This window comes from Muscardinus avellanarius (genome assembly GCF_963383645.1).
Source record: "Muscardinus avellanarius genome assembly, chromosome: 2".
Lineage (NCBI taxonomy): Eukaryota > Metazoa > Chordata > Mammalia > Rodentia > Gliridae > Muscardinus > Muscardinus avellanarius.
Genome location: NC_137787.1, coordinates 68521434 through 68548219, shown reverse-complemented (window position 1 = coordinate 68548219; position 26786 = coordinate 68521434). Strand labels below are relative to the sequence as shown.

General features: G+C 36.1%; 1 protein-coding gene across 1 annotated transcript in view; it reads left to right on the top strand.

Moving 5' to 3' along the window:
* The window catches only part of XIRP2 (xin actin binding repeat containing 2), a gene marked incomplete at both ends in the record, with an annotated part of 329668 nt that overhangs the window by 284042 nt on the left and 18840 nt on the right, over positions 1 to 26786 (top strand). Inside the window, one exon of the mRNA XM_080689963.1 lies at positions 2034 to 2171. Within this exon, the coding sequence (XP_080546089.1) occupies positions 2034 to 2171 (138 nt within the window). The remainder of the gene's footprint in view (positions 1 to 2033; positions 2172 to 26786) is intronic.

Here is a 26786-nt window from a genome sequence, read left to right as displayed (position 1 = left end):
TTCTCATGACCTTCAAATGCATTAAATAGCAGCAGTGGATTAGAATTTACATTTACAGCATGTTACAGAATTTGATAGAATATATATCTAGTACTTAGATATGTACAATTGTATCTCTTCTTCCCATAAAACTAATGTGCATATTTTGAAATACCTGACACTTTACTAAACAGAAAAAATCATTAATTTGGTAATGCAATCACTTGAGTAATTGCTAATAACTCAGACAATCCTCAATGTTAGTTTAGTATCCTATATTCTGGAGTATGCAGAACTCAATCCCGAATATCGATGTGTTTGTAGGAAATTCAGTAAAGGAGATATGTAGGTAAAGATTCCATGACCCCAGGATTCCATTCCATGGTGTGAGCCTCAGCTCCTAAGCCTCCAAGTTCAAGGATTTCAGGCTTCCAGGGTTATGTGAGGATGACACCCGACCTCAGGAGACCTGCTCTGTTTGCAGAGCTGCTGAGCCTCCTTTCAGCTGCATGCAGACCTGGAAGCTTCCTGGAGGAGGGCTGGCATGGCATCTGTTTGCTTCAGAGTTGTTATTCCATCTGGGCTTGAGTGCCTGCTGGGCTCCAGCGTGTGTTGAATCATCAGAACCAAAGCCTTGAGCTACTTCTGCACTTCCTGAAGGGGCACAAGATCCATCAGGACTCGCTGGTGTTTGTCAAGTTGTGTCCAATGCTACATATAGAAATCAGTTCCCTTGTCTGTAAGATGACAAGGGTCAAGCAAAAATCCTTCTGCTGCCAAAGCCGCCTGATTATGAAGTGCCAGTTCTCAGAGCAGGGGCCTGGGATGTGCCTGATGTTTTACTGCCTGTTCTTTAAGGATAGTGATTAGGACAGATGTGATTCAAATTTCAATGCTAACACTCATGTGCTAGCTATGGGAACTTAACAAGCTGTCTTACTTTCCTAAACCTTAATTTTCTTACCTTAAAATGTGGATAATAGGTGTCGGTATCTCACAGAATACTGAGAAGCATTAACTGATAGAGTGTATATGAATACTTACAAAATCACCTGGTGCTCTGACTCAAGTAGCTGTTATTAATACAATATTTTAACATAAGGATTTTTCTGAGGCTCTTTACTTTGTTCATTCTTAGTAAGATAAATAAATTTTGGAGTGAGTGAAGTGATTTTAATAATTATTCTTAAAAATATGTTGCCTAGCTGGGCATGGTGGTACACACCTGTGATCCTGTACTGGGAAGGCTGAGAATGAAGGATCAGAAGGTTGAAATCCAGCCTCAGCAATTAGGGAGACCCTGTTTCAAAATAAGGAAGGAAGGAAGGAAGGAAGGAAGGAAGGAAGGAAGGAAGGAAGGAAGGAAAAGAAAGGAAGGAAGGAAGGAAGGAAGGAAGGAAGGAAGAAAGAAAGAAAGAAAGAAAGAAAGAAAGAAAGAAAGAAAGAAAGAAAGAAAGAAAGAAAGAAAGAGAAGGGAAGAGAAACTAGGGCCTGGAGTATAGTTCAGAGGGGAAAATGTCCCTGGGTTCAACCCCCAGAACAACAAACAAACAAACAACAAATAAAAGTGTTGCCAATACAAATGTTGAAGATTTTAACAGAAAACTTACTGTAGGCTAAACTGAATCTATTATCCTAACATTCAATAATTTGTATATTATCAAAGAAATATATTCTAATAGGTCTAAAAGTTGAGATTATAGCTCCGTGGTAGAGCACTTGCCAGGCAGAATGAGGCCCTGAGTTCAATACCAAAACAAACAAACAAACAAAAGTAAAATCTCCAGATATCAAAATTTACCTGAAATAAAGAGATATAACAATATTTTACAATATTTTGAAAATTCTTCTGACTATATTTTAAAAGACTGATAACAGAAAAATATAAACTGTATTTTAATATTTTCAGTAATAGCCTGCTGAAATAGTTGTGCATGTTAATATATATTTTAATGTACCACCCATCAATAATTACCAACTATCTAAAAAATAGCCCCCAAATTCCATTTTCTGCCAGTACAAAGTGAATTTTTCTTTCTCTTAAATCATCCTAGATGCTGGAGGAATCAGAAATGTGCACAGTGCCTGGTGGTCTGGCCAAGGTGAAGAAACAATTTGAGAAGGACAAGATGGCTTCTTCCTGTAATGCCTTTTCTCAGTACCAATACCAGCACCAAGGCATATCTGAGCAGGTAATACCACCGTGGGTAATGGAGAAATCATGTATGGTTGAATTGTTCTCAAGTAGTTAGAAATCCCTCTTTCTTTTCTGGTGGGTTTATTTTCATTACTCGTTTAAAAATGTTATTTTAAAATACTTTAGAAAACCATACTTAAAGCAGTCAATGTAAGCATTTTGCCACACAAGCCCTGCTGAAATATTTTCTGTCAGCCTCTTGAAATGCTACCAAAATAAATGAAAATTAAATAGTCCAGGTGAGTCAACAAGTAAATGTGGAGAGCAGGGTTTGTATTGAGCCTTTGCTTCTAGGTTATAATTCATGACAAACTCTCTGCTGATCGTTTTCATAGCGTTAATGTGAAGCATGATTCAGCGATTTGTTGTAGGGACTTTTTTGTTGTTTTTGTTTTCTTTTAAATCATCAAAAAATGAGTAGTAGAACCCAGATGTTACATAAAACTGCATAATGTGATTTCTAAATGCTTGTATAAAGTTTTGTAAAGTTTTTTTTTTCTTTTTTATTACTTCATTCTCATATACCACCAAATATTTTCATGAGATATAATGATTTTTAAATGTGAGAATCTAAGTAATAATATCATCAGACAGAGCTCGGTACTTGGAAAAAAAAACGTAATTTCACTGTAAAAAGTTGTACTTAAGCTTGTGTTTGCCATGAGGAAGGAAGTAACTGGGGTATGAATTTTGTAATAGGAAATAAAACTGAGAGTGTTTTACTTTTAAAAATCCACAGGAAATATAGAGCTGCCTAAATTTTTAAAAGCGAAGTAATTGGGTGTTGTGTGTGGCCTGTGAGAAGGGGAATGTGCTTCTGGCAGAATAATTGAAAATCTAGTTCGTGGCCAAAAATTTGTTGTCTTGTTCTAGCTTTATTCAAAAATGAGAAAAAAAAATCAGTACTCATAGGCAGGATCACAGGTTCAAGGCCAGAAAAATCTAACTTATCAAGCCTCTGTTTCAAAATAAAAAAGGCTGAGAGGTGTAGCTCAGAGGTAGAACACCTCTGAGATCACTCTTCAGTCACAGACACACACACACACACACACACACACACACACACACACACACGAAAACTGTGCAATCTAGCAATCTAATGGTTCAATAAATTTATGGCAATATTTCTTTCTAAGGTTGCTTAAGGAATCATAATATAAATAAGAAAATAAATTGTTTAAGTCAATTAAGTATAGATGTGCATGTTTACTTGAAAATGGTCAACAATACAAAATGTGCAGGGTGTGGTGGCGCATGCCTATAATCCTCACACTTGGGAGGCGGAGACAGAATGATCGCACAGGATCAAAGCCAGCCGCACTGGCTTAAGAGACCCTGTTTCCAAATAAAAATATAAAAATAGGTCTGGGAGTGTAGCCCGGAGAAGGGTTTCCAGGAACCCTAGTCCCACCAAAAAAAAAAAAAAAGACAAAATGTAATTATGGTAATAATTTAAATAATACATTCTAAATAGAAGTATCAATATATGGGTTCTTTATTACATACAGAAGCATTGTGATAAACCTTAAGACTATGGTCTTTGGAACTCATAGATCTGAATTTAACCACCATCTATGCCACTTACTTGCTGAGTGACATAGATCCAGGGCCAGCTTCCTAGGTATGTGATCTCTGCAGTTGCACAGGGCCCATGCTTAGAGGAGTCTCCATCTCGAAATTCTTAACTCTTTGAAGAAAGGATCCCACATCTTCATTTTGTCCTAAGTCTGGCAGACTATGAGACTATGTGGCCTAAGCTGCATAGTACAGATTCATTACCCCCTCAAGCCCTGGTCTCAGAGGAATAAGAAGGAAACTGATTAGTGATTTGGTACTTAAAGAGGTTATCCTGGGGATCTCATATGACAAAGGACAACCTCTGTGAAAGCATCACTATCTGTGAAGCTTAGTACCCATTAAGACTCTTTAACATTGCAAAAGACAGACAATCTAACTAAAATTAGATTAAACTAAAGAGAATATTACATGGTCCTGTGGAAGGAGATTATACTGAAGCTCCAGTAGTGGGTCAGAGCTGTGTTGCAGCAACTCTCTAATTATTAAATGTGGGAAAATTTTGTGAAGTAGATGATATGGAATTGATAGCTAAAAATCAACCACAGGGAGATTATTCCATCAGGAAAATTACACTGTCTTGGGGCACAGGTATTACTCAGATCACTAGGGTCCATTCCCTTTCTCCTTTATTTGTTAGCTGTGTAACGTTAGGTATCTTTAATTTCCTTTTATCTCAGATTTTTCAACTATAAACCCAAGGTAATAATAGTATCTATTAACAGGTTTGTTTAGAATAACATGCTATTTAGTATTTATGGTAATTAAGATAATGCCTAGCCCATTATAAGAACCGCATAGCATTTATTAAAGACACACACACACACACACACACACACACACACACACACACTATAACTAATCATACTTCTTTTTCTTAACCTCTCAGTCTTACTTCTGAGTCAGCCCCCAGAAGTGATTGGTTTTCCCAGGAAAAAAACCTTACACTTCCAAAAAGCTCCAAATGGAACACATATATTCACCCCTGAACAAATTGCCATGGCCAGAGGATATTGATGGCTTAGACCTCTGTACCTTGTTTAACGAAGCAGAAGCTCACAGTATATTGTTGTCAACAAAGATTATGTTATATATGCTGAGGAAAACAAGACAAACCGATGCCAAAACTACACACACACACACACACACACACACACACACACACACCTTTAAAATGTAGTTTATTATAAGTTGTAGAGCCTACTTTGTGAATATGAAATATGAAAGTTAAAAATCATGCACTAGACATCAGAATGTCAGCATGACTCAAGAATTGTGATAACTTTTCTAAACATTTGTTTCATTATTCATCTTGAGAAATGTGAATAATACCTGATAATTCCTTGTGGAATAAATAAGCCTAAACCATACTGCAAGGAGGTATACAAAATAAAAGTATCACAGGTATGGATAAACTGGCAAATGACACTTATTGAATGCTCACTATATGCAGAAGTCTGTGAGAAAAAGAAATGATCATTTGTACTGAAAGAAATATTTTATAATACTTAATAGAAATTTGAGATAAATATCAAATTTCACTATATAGAATAAAATGTAAAAAGATATATTTTATATATTTAATTAAACTTTTTAAGCATTTGAATGCATTCTAACATTATTTATTTCATTAGGATTTAGGACAAGATGTTTTTTGGTAAGCACAGGTAGTTAATTTTGTCTTCACTTAAAATGTTGTGACGCTAATAGTGTTTTTAATTTCTTTGCTTATTGAAAGTACTTAATATCTATTTCTCTGAGTCATCCCATGAAAAAATATTAATTTTGTTGATAATAGTAATTAATATTGATGTGAAAGTCAGGTTTAAATTAAAAGAAAGAACATTTGTTTCAGATTTCTGACATTTAATGTCACAGTAATAATTTCATAAGGTATAATATTAAATCCAGTCTTTTCATTCCTTCCTAATGTACTAAAGTCAGATGTCAACATAATTAGCTGAATATTTAAGAATAATGTTTTCTGAGAGATCAGAAATTGTCCTAAACAAGATTTGAAATTAAGGTATCTCTGAGATTAAAGTTCCCTTCTCTTTGCTCATGAATTAGAATAGTTTATATCTACTGAAAATGGATATCTGGACTAGAAAAGATTGTATAAGACATAGGAACATTAATGTATACTAGACATTTTAGACAGAATGATGTCCCATTTCTATGTTATGTTTTATGGTTCTGCCTGAGTTTGTTATATTTTGTTTTATTTCTATGCTACTGAGAAATGAATCCAGGGTCATTCTGCCTCTGAGCTATACCCCTGTCTTATTTATTTATTTATTTATTTATTTATTTATTTATTTATTTATATTTTGAAAAAGGGTCTCACTATGTTGCAGAGGACCTAGCTAAGTTGCTGAGACCGATCTTGAACTTGTCCTATCTCCTATCTATAGGAATCCTCCTATCTCAACCTCCCAAATACTAAGATTACAGGTATGTGCCACCATGGCATGGTGATTCTTCCTGTTTAACAGCCAGGAGTATCACTAGCTGTGGAATATCCTTATAAAAATTAAAAAATGGGAGGCACTCTGGGTCCCCGGAGAGAGGGGTAGGTAGTGGACCAAATCCAGCTTCCTAAAAGAATAGAGTGGGGAATCGATTATGTTGCCCCACTCATTAGCACTTTTTAACACACCTCATTTAGACTGCTTTGCAGAACAGCCATTACAGCTTCCAGTAGCTAGAAATGACACCCAGCTCTTCCTAAGGGATGATTAGCCACTCCGTATGTCTCCCATTGATATTTAGGTTTGACATATGCTATCAGCATAGTTTTAACTTTGTCGTAGGATTGAATTCTCAGCCTTTTATGCCAATAAAAATCAGTAGGCACTTAATGCCAGAATGCAAAGGATCAGTTAAGAGAGGTGTATTTTATCCATTCACTATGGCAGACTCCATTTGAGAGGAACATTCTGGACCATCCATCCCCTCAACCTCAGAAGAATGTTTCAAAATAACCGGGAGCAAAGATTAGAATATATGTGCTATGACTGTGAAACTGCCTTTGTCTCCCTCCCGGGTGGATGTTCCCATGCCCATTCTGTGTTTTCTGCATGGTATTTTTAGGACTTTCTTTTTTTTCTGCTTTTTTCAATTCAACAGAGTTATAAAGATATAATTTTCATACCATAATAAGCTCTATTTTCTGAGTATATCTCAGTGACCTGGTATATTTAGAGTTATGAAATGTCACTATAATCTATTTTTTAAAGATATTTCTTTTACCCCAAAAGAAACCTTGAACCTGTAACAGTCCAGGACTTTCTGTGTGTCATATTCTCATACTCAGGGTTTGGCTTACATCTTCTGTGAATTTCTTCTTGGTTTTATTTCCCCCCATCCTTATACAGTACTGAGGAGCTCTTCAGCATTAATTGTGAAGCCCTGGAAGTTTTTTTCTGAAGTTGCTTATTTTTTTTCAAGTGGCTTAAGTAGGAAAGAGCAGATGGAGCTCCAAAATGTTGGAAGTAATCAGTGCGATCCAGCGCTTAGGTAATTGCTTTCATGTGAAATTGCTGCTCTGAATCCACGACAAGAGTCAAAAGCCTCCCAACCTTCGCCCCGCCACCAACTCTGATGTGCAGGGTGACAATATGTATCTTTCCACCTACATCTGCTGTTGCAAAAATCCAACTGTAAACATTCATACTCTGAAAGTTTATGTGGATTTTGAACAATCCCTGACAATTTCAGGTTGATAGAAAACATTTTTGACAGCTTGTGACAGATATAATCTGACATCTGTGTGTTTTTAGACTCTTTAGAGGTGACCTATAATTATTATTTGGAAAACTAAATACATACTACCAACGAAACATCCACATTTCAAATTGTTTTATATATGGTTTAAACCTACCTGCCAACACATTTTTCAAGGTCGTGTGTTGCTATTCAGGGCTCTAGCCTCACCTAGGTCTCTATCAGCGTACAAGTTTCTGATGGAGAACATATCTTGTATTGGTTTTTAATAATGTGCACTTTTTTTTTTTGCGGATCTGGGGATGTAATGCAGGGGCATTCAACCTTTAACCTACACTTCCTGCCCTATTTTTTATTCGTTATTTTGAAACAGGTTCTCATTAAGTTATGGTGGGCCTCGCTAAGTAGCTGAGGCTGTCCGCGAACCGCGATCCTCCGGTCTCAGCCTCCCAGTGTGCACTATTTTTTTTGGCTACTATAACTTAAAGTAACATTACTCAGAATGAAGCAGTCTGGCATGGTGTTTAGACTTTCTGGTTCTGGAGTCAGATATCCTGGGCCATCGTGTCCTGAGGTAGCCACCTATCTTAGTCTGTTTTGTACTGCTGTAAGAGAATAACACAAACTGTGGGTAATTTGTAATGAACAATAATGTATTGTCTCACAGCTATGGAGTCTGGGAAATCCAAGATCAAAATCCTGGCATCTGATGAGGCTCTTTCTTCTGCGCCATAACAAGTTAGAAAGGAAAAGATTATATAAGTTAGAGATACAGAGAGATAGAAGGGCAAACCTACTCTATTCATGAAAGTGGAGCCCTCATAACCTAAACATTCTTGAAGGTCCTACGTCCCAATACATGATGATAGAAATTAAATTCAACACGAGGTTTGGAAGAGACAGGTATTTAAAACTACCTGCTCTTTTATGTCTAATAAGAATCAAGTAACAGGATTATTTTAAAAATAAAATGATAAAATCTATAAAAACTCTTAGTATAATATCTTAAATATATTAATGGTTTCCTAAATATTGGCTGGTGTGATCAGCAGTTTTGCCATTAAAGCCAAGAGAGGGCATGATCAAGTGATCATTATTCCAGAATTATAATATAATTCTTTATAACTTTAAATATGTGTAAAATGAAAAGAAAAATGTCATTTTCCCATGCCTCACCACTTAGCATTATTTTCAGTTCTTGCTTTTGCTCTAGGAGAAAATAATATCTTGTAAGCTCTGTGAATAAATCGAAATTAGCTGAAAATGAGCATAACTGCATATGCTTTGAACATCTGTTTTTCTGGAGTAGTCAGTAACCCTGGTGTGTATTTTCAAAAGTGTAGTAGAAGGCATTCTTTGAGAAAAAACGTGCTTAACCTCATCCCTAAGAAACTAGACGAGGAGCTGGACCTTTAAAAAGGTGGAGGAGAGGGACACGCATGAGGCAAACTCTGTAAAGATACACAGCATCCCCGAGATGACTATCAGTACAAGTTTGCTTTTTTAAGTATAAGCAAATAAATAATGTAGCATTTGCTTTTAAGGACTGCTTTATCCACAGTATTAATATATGAACTGAGTCAAGAAGAAAAACCTATACTGCTATTTCTACTACTGTTTAAGCCAGTGTATTGTGTGTTGTGCTTTCTCGGCACGTGTTAGTTGATATATGGAAGAAAAAGAAAAGGATTTGTAAGGGAAAGAAACTACCTTGTGACATTTTATGGCTTGTGCAGTTGGAACAATGAGGATAGATATATTTATACTGCTGTCCTAATAAAATATAGCAAGTGTTTGTTCAATATATACGGCCATTAAGTACAAAATAGTAAGAAATAAGCACCTCTTTTCCAGATAACCATTTCTTTTCATTTGACACACATGAGAGAATCTTCCCGATCTTTCTCCAGATAGGCCAGAGAACACACTTGAAATTTCCAGTAGCAAAACATTCCTAGCAGTTGCATTTTTTTTTTCTCAAGAAAATACAAAAACAGCAGAGGGCTTGTCCTCAGGAGGCACATAAATAAGGCTAGTAGACAGATTAGACATAGCTAGCATACTCTGCTAAAAATTAAAACCCTAATAATAAATCTCTCACCAGTTTTTCTTCCAAATCCACTTCCTTAATCTGTTCATCCCCTTCAGCTCCTTCCCAGTGCCTGTGGCTAAGTGGACTTGGGTGTTGAAAGGGGCACAATGGGATTAACTTTTTAATTCTGACTCAAAATCAGAAGACCAAGAGTCTGCTAAGTCGAGCACAATGGCCTCAACCAATTATCATCTGTAATATGCGTTACAAATAGGCAGCAGCTGCTTTATACAGAATTCAATCGACTGAAGTTGCTTATTAACTGCAGGTCCCAGTTTTTCACCATGCCATGCAGCAAACCGGCTTTCCTCTAGTAGCTCAGTTTTTCTTTCAGTTTAGAAAGAAGTAAACAATACAAACTCTGATGCCATTGTGGGTGTGTATACATATGTTTCATGAATTGACCTTCTTCCTCTTCTCTTGCATTCGTAACTAACTCGGCCAAGGTCCAGATTGCCCAGTGACCTCCTGCCTTTCCATCGGCCTCCGTGGCCCTCCTGCCTTGCCACTTTGCAGCTTGTCATTTCCCGCTACTCCACTCTGTCCCTGTCTCTTACTTCCTAACCATGTCCTCCTTCACATACTTTTGGAGGTCATGATGAAATCCCATACTATTTTTATACTAATTTGATCCATATAAAACATTTTCTGGCCCAACTTGTAAAACAAGTTAAATGCACTTAGTAATGCCTACACTAACTATGGGGAAACAAGAGCCAAAGCACAAACAAGACCCATAGGAGAGCTTGTATTTCTTAGAATGAAGGATAGAAAAGCCTTCTCTATAAACCCAACAAACTACAAACTTTTCTCTTGACTCTCTTACCCTGCATAAAGCTAATTTGTCTAGAAATGACACTCACTCCTTCCTACCTTTCTGGTCTAGAGTTTTTTGGGTGGAGCACCAGGAAAGTTATCGTAGAGGTTTCCATGATTTCTTTGTCTTCTTGTCCCCACATCTGTCAGGACTTGAAGCAGGGCATCTTTTCAGACTCTCCTACCCATGGTCTCCTACCCCTACCCCAACAATGTAAGGGTTTAGAATCAAATCATTCTTGCTGTAGGCTGGGTCATGAGATCTGGGTAGAGACTCTGGGTATCTAAGTCCTTTTCAACTTGGACTTATACACTGGGATTTCCTGGGCAATCAGATAGCTCTGATTCAGTTATTCTGGAATATTGTCAGGGATCAGAGAATTTTATACCTCCTCACTGACACTAACCTGTAGCAGTGAACATGATAGTGCAAATTCGAGTCAAAATTTATTATCCCAGAATTGACCACTCCCATCTCAGTTTCTTATCTGAGGCATGTCACCTACCAGCTTTCCTTTATCCTCCCTCTGACAGAAAAGCCTTTTTCTCATGTGATCATTTTCTTTGAGATGAAATCAAAGATTAGAACACAAGACCATGGGGAATGCAAAGAAAGTGGGGACTTATAGAAATACTTTTGAAAATAATGAATAGGAATTAGCTAAACAACCAACTTATGGGTGTTCTAAACCTAAATAACATGTGTTAATGGATGGCTGTTGAAATAGTAGGTTTGTTCAAATAAGTGATATATTAGAATATTAAAAAAGTGAAATTATATAAATTAACTAAAAATATCTTAATCCATGCATAATGGTTCATGCTTGTCATCCAAAACCTTGGGAGGTTACAACAGGTGGATCACAGGTTTGAGGACAGCCTCAGCAAATAGTAAGACTATCATCAACCTAGCAAGACCCTGGGTTTTTTTGTTTTGTTTTGTTTGTTCATTTTTTGTATTTTGTGGGTTTTGGGGGGGTTTTTTTGTTTGGTTGGTTTTTTTTTTTTTTTGTGGTCCTGGGGTTCCTGGAAGCCCTTCTACCTCCAAGCTACACTCGCAGAACTGTTTTATATTTTGTTATTTGGAAACAGGGTCTCTTAGCCAGCACAGCTGGCTTTGAACCTGTGCGATCCTCCTGTCTCCGCCTCCCAAGCACGGGGATTACAAGCATGCGCCACCATGCTGGGCAACCCTGTTTTTAAATAAAAAAATAAAATGGATCTGGGTGTGTAGCTTGGAGACAGAATGTCTCTGGTTTCAATTTCCAACAATAAACATACACAAGATATATTAAAACATCAAAAATAAACTATACTATTAGAACAAAAACAACTAAAGTAATCAATACATTTATTAATTTATTAGATTAATATTTAATTAAGTAACATGAGGATTTCATGCACTCATGGTTGCAATATTTCTGTAGTCATTTATTTTCATAAGTTTACATAGCCTATACATTTAATGTCTTCTAGGATTATTATACCTTTGTTATTTCTAAAACAGTAGTATTATTTTGTGAAAGACACAGAGCTTTACTTAATTATAAAGTGAAAACTCTCAGTAAATATCAAGCAAAGATCTTCATAGTCATTTGGTTCTTTACATATCTAAACCAGTGTGTGTGATCTTCCCCAGGGATGTAAGGTGTACTCGTAAAATATAATAAGACTATCTTCTGTGATCCACCAACATCAATCACATTCCTTTATAGCCATGTACCAGAACTCTCAAATTCTGCCGTCCCAAATTTAAGTTGATGGTAATTGCTAACTGTCTGCTGAAGTGTGACCATAAAGTCTCAGTCATGGTCCCTTGGCAATTTCCTATTTCAGCTTCTTGCTGCAGAACCTGTTGGTATATGTGTTATCCTGCTGGTGTGCTTGGGGATTCACACCTCCTTCCCCTGTGGAAACACCACAGGGCATTCTAGTCTATCTTTATAAAGGGAAACTCATTTCCACTCCACATTGTGCAGACAGTCACAGAATGTTGACCTGGGTCTTTGTGAAAACTTCATCTTCTTGGTGAAATAGTGTAGTCTATATAGTGCATCCATTCAGCCTCAATTCCTTTTCTGTTGTGAGGAAAAACTAGATAAACTAATCTTCCTGGTGGCTTCAAGGTGTTTAGGAATATTAACATATGGAAAATGCCCTGGTCCTGCTGTTTAGGAAGTCAGGGCCTCAGTGGATTGTATGAGTACTCATAGGGAAGAGAGTTGCAAACACAGATTCAAGTACTTTCCAAATATCCTGAATTGGTTGCTTCTCTTTTAACAATTCATTTTATTCATTCTTCATAATAGAATTTGAAGGAGCAATGTTTCCCCAAATTATAGGAGTTTCACTTCTATAGCTTTTCCTTTTTTAATGGCATTTGTGGGTCTGCTGTTTCTATAGACATATTTGTTCTTATAGAACACCTTTTCAATTTAATTTAGAGAATACAAGTGCACTAAACATTTATATCCTTCATTCCTTTAAAGTAAAATGAATTGAAACTGCTTTAGAAAAGGCGCAGTGTGTTCTTAGAGCCTGAGTTTTTGAGGCAATGACACCTGAATTCTTTCCCCAAAGACAGGAGATCACAGCAAAGCAACTGCCCCAAAAGTTAACAGGTGATCACAAAAAAAAAAAAAAAAAAAAAAAATACCGCATGTTGCTAAAGATGTGAATGTGGGATTTTTTGACATAATAGAATTTTCTTTTATGAGAAGGAGTGGAGATTTAAAGAAAGTTAAAAGAAACACTTTTGTGTTCCCCCTTCTATTTGAAGCTTCATATTAATTTAGAAATAAGAATGATTGTTTTGTAAATTTATTATTAAATATACAATTTTAGGCATATATATTATAATATGGTAAATAATTTACTATATTTTCAAAATTTTCATAATAAAAAAACAAGCTACAGGAATTTTGAGGTATTGGGGATTGAACCCAGGGGCATTCTACCTCCAAAATTCACCCCCAGCCCTATTTTTTATTCTTCTTTTAAATTTTGAAACAGGGTCTCACCAATTGAAGAGGGCCTCATTTAGTAGCTGAGGCTGGACATGAACCTGTGATCCTACTTTCTCAGCCTCCCAAGTACTAGGATTACAAGCATGTGCCACCATGCTGGGCTGCTACAGACTTTTTGGTTCTTATATTTTGCTGCTTTTTGAGAAGCCAGGAAGTATATAAGAGCAAAATAAACCACTAATATTATAGAATCATTAGGCTTGTAGAAGTTAGTGAAATCTACAAAATGTTTTATTTCTCCATACTTTCTTTTATGGAAATGGGTGGTTCTGTTGAGACTTGATATCAGAATATACTATTATCTTTTGCTGTTTCTTTTGGGTTTGTATTTCTCAAAATAAAACCATCTTCATGGATCTATGAGATGACTGGATTGAGTGAAGCTTGTCTATTCTTTTGGATCTTCATTTAGTTATTAATTTGCATAATTACAAAAATTATCATGCTAAAAAATGCTGGCAGAGCACAAGGCCTGAGAAAAGAAGGTTCTGTCCTTAGAACCACACTGTTGTAGAAATTCTCCTCTTTTCCTAGCTTCCTAAAAAATCTCAGCATCACGGAAGGAGAAATAAGATTACATCTAATAGCATTTTGTTGGGCTTATTCTTTATCACTCTCTCCTGAGAGAGAGTGACATAGTAAGAAGAGAGCTGTTCATCTCCTTAGGAGTGATGAATGAGTGGAGGCTACTTCATTTCCCACCCCATCAAGAGATCAGGGCACATTATATACCAGCCACGAGATCAATACCAACAGAGGAAGCCAAGGGCTCAATCGACCTTTCTTATCCTCAGATAAATGCCAGTGCCCTCTAGAGACATGAGTACATCCTACTATAGGACTGCAATTCATTCTCTGTTTTTAAAAGTACATATTATAATAACCTAATATGCCAGTCATGGTGGCGCACGCTTATAATCCCCGCGCTTGGGAGGCAGAGACAAGAGGATCACGCAGGTTCAAAGTCAGCCACTTTGGCTTAAGAGACCCTGTTTCAAAAAGAAAAAAGTATAAAAATAGGTCTGGGAGTGTAGCCCGGAGGTAGAAGGATTTCCAGGAACCCCAGTACCACCAAAATAATAGTAATAATAATAATAATAATAACCTAATATAGCAATCCATTGTATTGTAATGTTTAGAAACATTTGAGGAGAATTGAAGGCCTCATAGAAGTCAGTTTTTTAGGCTGTGGATCCATTAATGAACCTTTATTTTTAATACACTTGCATCCCTGCTTTATTTTTTTAAATAGGGTCTTGCTAAGTTGCTGGAAACGTTGCTAACTTGCTGAGAGCCTTGCTAAGTTTCTAAGGCTCACCTTAAACCTGTGGTCTTCCTGTGTCAGCCTCCCAAGTACTGGTATTACAGGCATGTGACACGATACCTGGCTAAATTATTGCTTCAAAGCAATAAATGCATTACAGTCATGGTATATTATGGTATTTTTAAATTGTGCATAGCATTCTTTCTTAAATATTTTACTAGTTAAGATATAATGCTGGAATTTTAAAAATAAAAAGACTTTTGATATTATTCAGCAGAACGGGCCTTGTATATTTTATGATACTTAATAATAAATGGAAGTCCTTTCTGTATGTTTCAGTTTTTTTCCTATATCTGTCTCAGCAGCTTACCAATGAAGACACTAAGTGAGATTTAATTTAGTTGTGAGTTTTTTTTCCTGATTTTTCATTTGATTGATGACCAATTCCAACCATAATCCAACATTTCCATTTCCACTCTCAGTACTTTCTGCTCCCCAGATTGCTGTACATTCACTGGTACAATTACAACTAATTACCCTTTTAGTTTTCCCTATGTTTTCTTATTTTAAAAAAAAAACTAACTGGTCAAACGAATTCATTTTTAGTGATAGTTAATATTTTCCCCAAAATGCCTTGCTTGCACAGACAATATTGCAATGCTTAGACCAAAGCCAAATCTATTTTATTCTTCCTCCTTTTATGGATTCTATATCGGGATTTAAAAATGTCATCCCTCCTGTTGAAAAGAATTTATGGCCATAAAGACTCAAAGGGATGATAAATAAAAGGTGGCAGATTCCTGTAAGAGAAACTCTTAGTAGTCAAATTGTGTTGTCTAAGTCTTCCAATATATCTTGTAAAGTCACATAAGGAACACATTAGGCCCAAAGTTGCATTATAAGGCTTCAATAATGCTATCTATGTTCTCCATTGTCAAAAATTACTGGCACTCATTTTCTTGTGTTTTTATTTTATTTATTTATTTTTATTTAATTTTTTTGTACAGGGGATTGAACACAAGGGCCTTCTACCTCTGAGCTCTACTCCCAGCCCTATTTTATTATTTTATTTTGAAACAGGGTGCCGAGACTTGCTATGAACTGTGATCCTCCTGTCTCAGCCTCCCAAGTACTGAGATTTCAGGCATGTGCCACCATACCAGGCTTGATTTTTTTTGTTTTGTTTTTTATACTGGTTTTTGTTTGGTTAAGAAGACACTAGCATTCATGAATAATACTTTCTTAGAGTCATATAAAATTAATTTTCATTTTTTTCTTTTACTTTCTGAACTTTCTCTATTCCACCCCCAATGAAGCAGCACCAGTGCCAACTAGAAGCTACAAATACACACTTACTCTCCCAGCCCCCCTGGCGTAGGATCAAGATCTGTAAACTAGACTGTACTGGTCAGACGCTTCCAGCTGAGAATGTTAGTAACTCTAGAAGCAGGGATGGCACAGAATCAATTCTAGTGATATTTAGTGTCAGGATACCTATATCCAATTTCTTTTTCTATTTTTTATTGGTACATTGTAATCATCCATCTTAATGGAGTAGAAGATGGTAGAGGCCTACATGCACACATCACCCAATTAGCCCCCACCCAATTCCAACCCATTACCTCCCCTCCCTCCTTAATATGTTTGGCTTAGTGATTGACTTTGATGTTTGCTAATGTACATCATGAAAATTAGAGCGTTTCCATCTCCCCCCCTCCCATCTGCCTCAGTTAGGTCGCCTTATTTGCTCATCTCTAGTGTCTCCTTCTTCATCTAGAGTTCCTCCTATGACCCATTTTCTCCCTTGCTTTTGCATATTAGGGAGAACATCCGGTTTCTAATTTTTGTGACTAATTTCACTTAGCATAATGTTCTCCAGTTCCATCCATTTCTCTGTAAATGACGCAATTGTGTTTTTCTTTATGGCTGAGTAAAATCCCATTGTGTGCACATCCCATACTCCAATTTCAATAAATAACTATTTCAGAAGCAGAATATAGCACACACTACTGATGGCCCTGGAGTGAATGTGCCTGGTGCCCAGTGGCAGCAGCACAGGCTGCATCTGCATTTAGCACCATCTCTGGGCATAAACCCTCCAAGTATTCTCCCCTGGTGTCCTGGAGCTTATTTGGGATACCCTCCCCACCCCTGCCACCAGGTGTCTCTTTAGTAAATTCCCTTTTCTGTTTAAATCAGTGAGACTCAAAGCCTGAAACTGGGAGCTATGAATGATAAAAATAAATAATAATAATAATCCACAAATGTTCAAATTCTTTATTTTCAATAAGAGTCATAGAATGGTGCTATTGCACATGATGTACATTAACAAACATCTCAAAGTCAATCACTAAGCCAAACATGAGAAAGACAAAGGGAGGAGGGAACAGGGCAGGAATTGAGAAAGGGCTAAATGAGTGATGTATGCATGTATGCCTCTACCCTCTGTACTCCACTAAGATGCATGACTAAATGCACCAATAAAAAATTAAAGTTACTAAAACACCTGGGCATGGTGGCGCAGGCTAGTGATTACCAGCAATTGGAGGAGGATCATGGTTCACAGCCAGCCTCAGCTACTAGTGAGGCCTTTTGCAACTAAGTGACACCTTGTTTCAAAATAAAGAATTAAAAAATATGCCAGGTGTGATGGCACATGCTTATAATCTCAGTGCTTGGGAGGCTGAGACAGGAGGATCATACAGGTTCAAAGCCAGCCTCAGCTACTTAGTGAGGCTCTCAGCAACCTAGTGAGACCCTGTTTCCAAATAAAATATGAAAAAGGGCTGGAAGTATAGCCCTGAGGTAGAAAGACTCTGGTTTCCACCCCTAGTACCACAAAAAAAAAAAAAAATAGGGCTGGTGGTGTAACTAAGAGGTAGAATGTCCTTAGGTTCTATCTCCAGTATCACAAAAAATAAAGAATGGTGCCTTTTATGAAAAGGAGTTAAATGTGGAAAGAATTGTATAAGAACTTACTAATTCGCTATGAACTGATTCTAGTAGCTATTCATTCATAAAAGAAGAACTGAAGAAAAAGTAGATAGGTGATCACAAACCTACTCTCTGGTCCTGTTTCCAGGGAATATTTTCATGATCCAGGGACAAGAGTGGTTTAGAAAGGTCACAATCTGTGCCAAATCCTTTTTTTTGCTTTCTTTTTTTGCGCGCGCTTTCTCTCTCTCTCTCTCTCTCTCTCTCTCTCTCTCTCTCTCTCTCTCTCTCTCTCTCATCTGTATTCCACTAAGATGTATGACTACAATGCACCAATAACAATTAAAGTTAATAAAATAGCCCGGCGTGGTGGCACAGGCTTGTAATTCCAGCATTTGAGAGACTGAGACCGAAGGATCATGGTTCGAGGACAGCCTCAGCGACTACTACTTAGTGAGGCCCTTTGCAACTCATTGAGACCCTGTTTCAAAATAAAGAATAAAAAATAGGGCTGAGGGTGTAGCTCAGAGGTAGAATGCCCCTGGGTTCCATCCCCAGTAATACACAGACACACACACACACACACACACACACACACACATACACACACACACATAAAATCTCTCTCTTTAATCCTCAGACCTACTACTTTTTGGACTTGTTTACTATTGTATCTTGAGTTATTAAGGAAATATCTGACACAAAGTATACAATAAATAAGTAAAGATAGTAAACAGTAGTGTAGCACTTTTGAGCCAGGATTTCACATATTACATTATTTACCACTCACAAAAATTCCTATGAGATAAGCACTATTATTTTTGTTTTATTATTCTTATTAACAAGAAACACACACAGAAAGTCTAAACTTCCAAAGGAAAATCATCAAATGTGATAATGACCCAGAAAAGCTGACTCTAGATCTGTGCCCCGTATTTATTTATATTTTTATTCATCTAATAATCACTAAGTACCATGGGAGACATGCCCATGATCCTAGTATTTGCAAGGCTAAGACAGGAGGATCACAGGTTTAAGACTAGCCTTAGCAACTTAGTAAGACCCTGTTTCAAAATAAAGTATTTTTAAAAGGACTAGGGTGTAGTTCAGAGGGAGACTATCCCTGAGTTCAATCCCCAGTAGCCCCCAAAAAAGAAACAAAGAAGAAAACACCCACCATATTTCAGGCACAAAAAAGTTTTCAGTGATGAATATGATAATATTTTGTCCTCAAGGAGCTTAGTCTATCAATAATCTTGACAGGCATAAAACAAAAAATTACAAGTGTAATGTGGTAGATGCTATGATAGAAAATATAAATGAGGTTCACTGGAAATGAGGAAGTCCTGATAAACTTTAGTCTACATGAAGGGTATTCAAGAAGGACCTCTAAGGGCTAAAAATGCTTCAGCTGAGACTTGAAATAATTTTTCATGCAGCTAGAATATATTCTAGCCAAAGGGACCATGTTTGTAAAAGATAAAATCAGATGGTGTATTTGTGAATATAGTGAAGAATAATTTTAACAAGAAGATGGAAATGTAGGCAAAGGCCAGAAAAGAGAGAAAATAATATGCCATGTTAGAAAATTTTTTACTTTTTTCTCACGAGATCAAGAACCATTGAAGAAATTTGAACAGGGAAGTGAGATGAATAGGTACGTCTTTAAGAATGATTATTCTGACAGTACAGAACTGATCTAAAGGAGGCTAAGGATAGCTGGAATAAACTAGGAGATTGATAAAACAGTTTAAATTGAATATATGAGGACTTAAATAGGTCCAAAGTTCTAGGGTCAAGAGGGCACTGGTTCAAGGGATATTTAAACAATATTAGCTAGTGTATGCATGACTTAGAAATCAATGGGCTATTGCTAAGGGAGGTAAAATTGTTCTATTTCTCTATCTTGATTTATTCTTATTAACATAAAATACTTATTACCTCTGGCTATCATTATTTAGAATATTTTCATTCCTTTTTAAACTTATTTTACCTATAAACTTGCTGCTTTTAAGGTTTTATTCTTTCAGTGTACTTTTATATTTATATATTAGTTTGTCTTTAGTTTTAAGATACTTTGTGTTTATGCTGCATAGAGATATTATACATATAGGTTTTTAAAGTACATCTACATAAAACTTCTAGGAGATGTCCTTTATTTATTGCAAATTGAGTGTTTTATGTAAGCTGTTTTTTAATTTGCCTAACAAATACTTTTAGTTGTATAAGTAACATGTTTGAGGACCCTGCTGAGAGTGAATCTTTTTTTTTCCTTTTTGGTGGTACTGGGGTTCCTGGAAGCCCTCCTACCTCCAGGCTACACTTTCAGACCCATTTTATACTTTTAATTTGGAAACAGGGTCTCTTAAACCAGCGCAGCTGGCTTCGAACCTGCAGGATCCTCCTGTCTCCACCTCCCAAGTGTGGGGATTACAAACATGCGCCACCATGTCTGGCGAGACTGAATCTTTTATAAACTATTTTTATAAATCTTTAGCTGTTTAAGACTCTAGGCTATAGCTATGTATATGATACTTTTAGAGAAGAGGACAGATAAAATTCCAGCAAATAAAGCAAGCATTACCTCTATAGACCACTCTCTTTTGAAAAGCAAACAGTTTTACTTTTACGCTAAGTGAATTTTATTAAAAATCACTTTTTCTCTTTGTAGCTAAATATAATAACTAAGCCTAATTGGCTTTAGTCAAAAGAGTTGAAACTGATTGAATAACCATTATCTTTAAAATGTATGCAATAAGCTTGCATAATTCATGCACCTGTACATATTTAAAATTGTTTTAAGGGAATATCAAGCCTACTGAGCCTTTTAATACCATTAAATATAATGGTTATTTGTGTGTGTGTGTCTCATCGATGTAAAGATAGATACCTTGAGATACAATCACTTATTAAACTTATTAAAAATAATACTAGCAGTTCTTAGTAGAATGCTATGTAATATGTGATGTTGGTTAACTGTTGGCTGAAAAAAATAAATGCATGAGTAAACTTATATAAAAGCATTCACATTTATGAATACAATGTTTTCAAAGGAATAAATCACTACCTGAATTTTTTTACTGTTTCGCATCGTCAGTCTGTCAAGATCCAATAATCCTACAGTACACTCAAAACCTCAGGCAGGACTACTGTTAAAACAATTAAAAGTAGGAGCTTCACTAATGAGTATATGAAGTGGTAGAAAGAATTAGCACTTTAAATCACTGTGATGACTTCCAGAAAGATAGCGATCGAGAAAAGCAGTGTTTATGAGTCCTGCTAACACTTGATCTCTATTGCCACAAAATTAGCACTTTTCATAGCCATAAAACACTATCAGCAGAGAAATCAAAACTGTAAACACAAGGGACAGAGAAAAAGAAGACTAGAAGAACAACCAGAGACCAGAGAAGAAACCACCCCATAATGCGGCATTGGAGCCGCGGGGGCACCATCTTGCCTCACAGAACCAGGCTCCAGAGAGGAAAGGTAAACAAGGAGCTGAAGTGAGCAGCTGCTGATTATATGGGTGTAATTCAGCAGTTCTTTCAGCACAAAGAACAACTAAAACTACCAGTGGCCAAGCTCATCATGCCTTCTAGAGACTCAGAATGGAGCTCAACAGCAGAAAAGAAGTACGCCAGCCTCACGGCCAAGGGCATAGCAGCAGAGCCATATTGCCAGCAACAATGGTGAATTCACCACACCCCCAACAGCTCCAGATCAGCATGCACAATAACTGTAAGTGAAATTGTGGCCCCTAAAGGAGAAATCCCAGCACTGTACTCCCATGAACTTGTGCAGTTTTGATAATCTCCCTGGGTCTGAGATTTTCCAGTCCAACCCAGAGAAGGAGTAGTGGTGGTAAAGATACTATACCCTAGTCGCAGCTCCCCATGGGAAAACACCCAATTCAGCACCCCCCCACACACAGTCTCACGCAGCCTCGAATAACTCCCTGGGTCTGAGAATTTGCAATGCAACTCAGTAAAAAGTAGTGGCAACTGAGATTACCAAAAACTCGAGATCCAGAGTCCCCTAAGTGAAGTCATGGTGACCTGGGGAAGAACCCAGAAAAGGCACAAACTTCTGAAATCATGGGAATGAGGAACAATAATAATGTAATGAATGCCCACAACCCCATAATATCAGAACCTGATAACACAGATATTCTGAGATCTCCAGAAGATCAAATCAGGAATATAACCATAGAAATAATACAGGACCTTTGAAAAGAATTTAGAGAGAGTCTAAAAGAAATAAAGAATGAAATCATTGAAGTAAGGCATTGATTCAAACTATAAACAATCGATTAGACTACATGGAGAATAGAATCTCACTCCTAGAAGATGATTACTCCAAAAATGAACACATAACGTTTAACTTAGAAAAAATTATTTGTCAGCAGGATCTGACATTGAAGAAATATGCGCCCATTTTAAGAGACCTAACCTAAGAATAATTGGAATAAAGGAGGGAAAATAAGGTGAAACTAAAGATTTAAATAATCTCTTCAAAGAAAAAGATAGCAGAAAATTTTCTAAACATAGAGCAAGAGGTCGATACATAGGTCCAGGAAACTTATAGAACTCCCTTTAGACAGGATCTGAGAAAAGGTTCCCATGCCACATAATTGTCAAAATGACCAATGTAGAAGCCAAGGAGAGAATTTTAAAGGCAATAAAAACAAAAGGCCAAGTGACATTCAGAGGCAAAACAATTATAATCACTCCAGACAAACCAAGTCATGAAAGCCAGAAGGGCTTGGAGTAACATATTCCAAACTTTGAAAGCAAACAACTTCCAGCCAAAAATTTCCTACCCAACAAAACTATCAGATTCAATGGGGAAATAAGAAGCTTCCATGACAAACAGAAACTGAAGGAATTTATGTCTTCAAAACCAGCACTAGCCGGGCATGGTGGCGCACGCTTGTAATCCCCACGCTTGGGAGGCAGAGACAGGAGGATTGCGCAGGTTCGAAGCCAGCCGTGCGCTGGCTTAGGAGACCCTGTTTCCAAATAAAAATGTAAAAATAGGTCTGGGAGTGTAGCCCGGAGGTAGAAGGGCTTCCAGGAACCCCAGTACCACCACCAAAAAAAAAAAAAGCGCTAGAGAAATACTCAAGGAGATTAACTACAGATTAACTACAAAGAAGAAATAGGTAATACACAACAGAACCAGAGAAACAAGATTTTCCATCCAGCAGACAACTAAGCAGAGAAGAATAAATGGTATTTCAAACGCAAACAAAACATTAATATGTTAGGAATTAAAAGTTATCTCTCAATAATCACACTAAATGTAAATGGCCTCAATTCCTCAATAAAAAGACATAAAGTGGCAAAATGGATTAAAAACCAGAATCCATCCATCTGCTGCTTACAAGAAACACACTTTACAATAAAGATAGTAACAAAATCAAGGTAAAGGGTTGGAGCAAGGAAATTCAGGGTAAGTATCCATCCTAACAAATGTGAAGTCATATTTCACTATAGTTTTTATTTGGGTTTCCTTAATGATTAGTTATATTATGATAATGATGAGTGATATTCATGCATTTATTAGTCATATAAAAATCTTTGGAGATTCGTTATCTATTTTAGTCTTTTACCTATTTCTAAATTGTATTGTTTGCTTTTATTGTTGCTAAATTTTAGAATTTCTATTTGGAATATTAATATACCTTCAGATAGAGCACTTGGAAATATTTTATCCCATTCTATCAGTAACTTTTAATTCTGTTTACATTGTCTATGGATGTATAGTATTTTTTTATTTTTTATGAAGTTTGTTTATTCTTTTGTTGCCCATGCCTTTGGAATCATATTCAAGAAATCACTGCCAATTTCAATGTTGTAAAGTTTTATGACCCAGGTTTTCTTCTAAAATTTTATATTATTAAGATTTACGCCGGGCGTGGTGGCGCACGCTTGTAATCCCCGCTCTTGGGAGGCAGAGACAGGAGGATCGCGCAGGTTCGAAGCTAGCCGCGTGCGCTGGCTTAGGAGACCCTGTTTCCAAATAAAAAATGTAAAAATAGGTCTGGGCGTGTAGCCCGGAGATAGAAGGGCTTCCAGGAACCCCAGTACCACCAAAAAAAAAAAAAAAATTTACATTTAAGTCTTTTATCTATTTTGAGTTAATATTTGTATATGGTGTTAGTTAAGGGTCCAATTTTATTCTTTTTCATGTAATTATTGTTTTCAACAATATTTAGTGAAAAGATTATTATTTCTTCACCAAATGTTCTTGGAAACCTTGTCAAAAACAACTTGACCATATATGAAATAATTTATTTCTATGCTTTTTAGTTTATTCCACTGTTTTATGTATGTGCCTTTATAGCAGTACTACACTGTTTTGATTATTGTAGCTTTATAAGGTTTGAAATCAGAAAATGTACATCTTCTAGCTGTGTTCTTTTTCAAGATTGTTTTGGATGTTTAGAGTTCATATTTCATGTTAGGAGAAATTTTTTCTGAAAAAAATTAAAAATAAAAAAATAAAAAGAAAGGCATTTGAAAAAAATACAAAAATATTAAAAAATAAAAAATAAAATCATATTGATTGTTCTTTATACATACTCTTTTTTCTTATCCATGTAAATTTAATATGAGGATAAAGCATTACTTTTTACTGTCCCCATAAGTATCTCAAATTAGTTTATGTCTTAGACATGACATTAGCTTGCTTCAGGACCATGAAAATCTGGTATGACTTTAATTTTGTGTGTGTTTGTTGTCCTTGTATGTTTATTCTTTTCTCTATCCAGCCTCTCCTCTCTCTCTCTCTCTCTCTCTCTCTCTCTCTCTCTCTCTCTCTCTCTGATGTTCTAACTTACCTTCTATAGTATCACTGCATTGCACATATTTTCCAATAGTTGTTCTGATCACTTGAAATGTTATTGCACAACCTTGTTTTAAGTGCACTTTGTAACATCATTAATGTTATTGTTGCACATAGCAGCTTTGGTAACTTCACCTTTAAATTATGAAACTACTCAGCATAAAGACTCTCAGCCAAAATGCCAAAAAATAATGATAGGACTATGTGAAAAAATCTAGAATCTCGTGTGTGTGCGCGTGTGTGTGTGTGTGTGTGTGTGTGTGTGTGTGTGTGTGTGTGTTACTGGGGATTGAACCCAGGGGAATTCTACTGAGATACACCCCCAGCCATATTTTTTAATTCCTTATTTTTAAACAGGATCTCACTAAGTTGCAGAGGGCCTTGCTAAGTAGCTGAGGCTGGCCATGAATCTGCAATCTTCCTGTCTTAGCCTCCCAAACACTGGGATCACAAGTGTGTGTCATGTCTGGCATAGACTTTCAATTTTTAAGATAAGTTAAAAACAAAACCAAAAACTTCTCACTCTTAGAGGGGGGAAAGTGATGATTTTTCAATGCATTCACTACTTTACATTGTATTACACATCTTAGTATACTGAGAAGCTAGACATTGATTGGGATCTGAGGATGAGGGAGAGACTCATGTTCAGTTAAAGAAGAGTGCCATATTAGAAAGTGGTGACAATGAAATGGGATAGGAAAATTAAAGAAGTGTGCTGGCAGCCATAGGAATAGAAAAAGGAGGAGGAATAGCTAACCCTATAAAGAAAAGCCAAGGAAAATTTTAAAAAGAAATGGTTTTTGAGCCAGTTCTTCAAAAGGATACTGAATGTAAAAAAATTGAAGCAGAGAGCCAAAAGATGTCAGATTTTATATTATCACTTTCAGTGTAAATTATAAAAAATAAATGAATAGAGAAAACTCAGAAAAAAACATTTGCAATTTGAATATATATATATATATATATATATATATATATATATATATATATATATATCAAGACAATTTATCAACCATAAATCTGTATACATCTCATTTGTTCAAAACTTGATTCTGTTGACATCTTTGTTATGCTATCTACCATGTTTTTGTATTTTTATGTCTGTTATATGAAAATAACATTAACATGTGATGATCACTGCTAATTTTATTAAAATTGAGATTAGGTAGAGCTCTGATTGTTAAATAACTGGCATTGAGCATGAACTTCTGTTTTCTTTTTTTCACTCCAGTGAGACAGGTATCTATTAGTCTTTCAGTCTTTCTGCACATACATTTTTGTCTACAGGAATATTTCTAAGAGTCAACAAAATAAGGATTAACCATAAAAATATTTTTCTCACTCATTGAATTCAAGTGAGGTTGCACTTTCATTGGTAAAAATTCACAATGTAAGTAAGCACAATAACAATAGCTGGTTGGGTAGACAGGATGTGAACTATTTTCTGTGCTGTAAAAATCTCCCTGAGAAGACATGTACATCAACAATAGATTTTTGTAATATACTTAGTTAATATATGAGCTGACATCAGATTGATATGAGCCATGCAAACATCAGAGTGTTGTTCTGTAATTGTGTTACAATTTCTATTTTACATTTCAAAGTTAGAGCATATATATAATTTCTTTTTCCTTCTTTTAATGGACACTTGAGATGAAATAACCTGAGCTTAGGTGTGATTTAGAGATTTGTCCAAGATTACAATGTACCTAGTAGAGGAGGAAGTTAGTACTAATCCCTCATTCCTGGCTACTGGCTAATCCACCTGTGATCAAAATAGCATTTTTGTCTCTTGCAGCATAGTCTGTATTTGAATTTAATTTTCAGCAACCAATTTCATGAATCATTTCATGTGAATTTATATGTCGTGTTCTGACTAGAATCCTTTATTGCATTTTATTTGTGTAATTTGATTTCTGTGTTCGCATTCTAATGATCCATCCTTTTACTTAATTCTATACTCGGTAGACACCAAAAATTGGGAAGCAAGAAAGTGAGATGCAAAACTCAAATTAAACTAGTTGCAAAATGGAAAAGAGAATAAATGATAGAAGGAAAATTTTGGAATGTTTGAAGACAGATTTTTATCTAAGTTGCAGCAACCAAGGGGGCAATAAAATTGATGCAGTGATGCTAACATACTAGTGTAGCAATTATAGTTCTACTTAGTAATAGCACAAAAATGCTAACATAGAATCTTACTACTGTAAACAAAATTTATGTGAGCTTGTGCTGCTCCTGTTTTGCCATTTCCTGGAAGAAAATATATTTAGAGATGATAGGCATAAATTGTTTTCACTTGAGTAGACAAACACTAAAGTGTTTGCT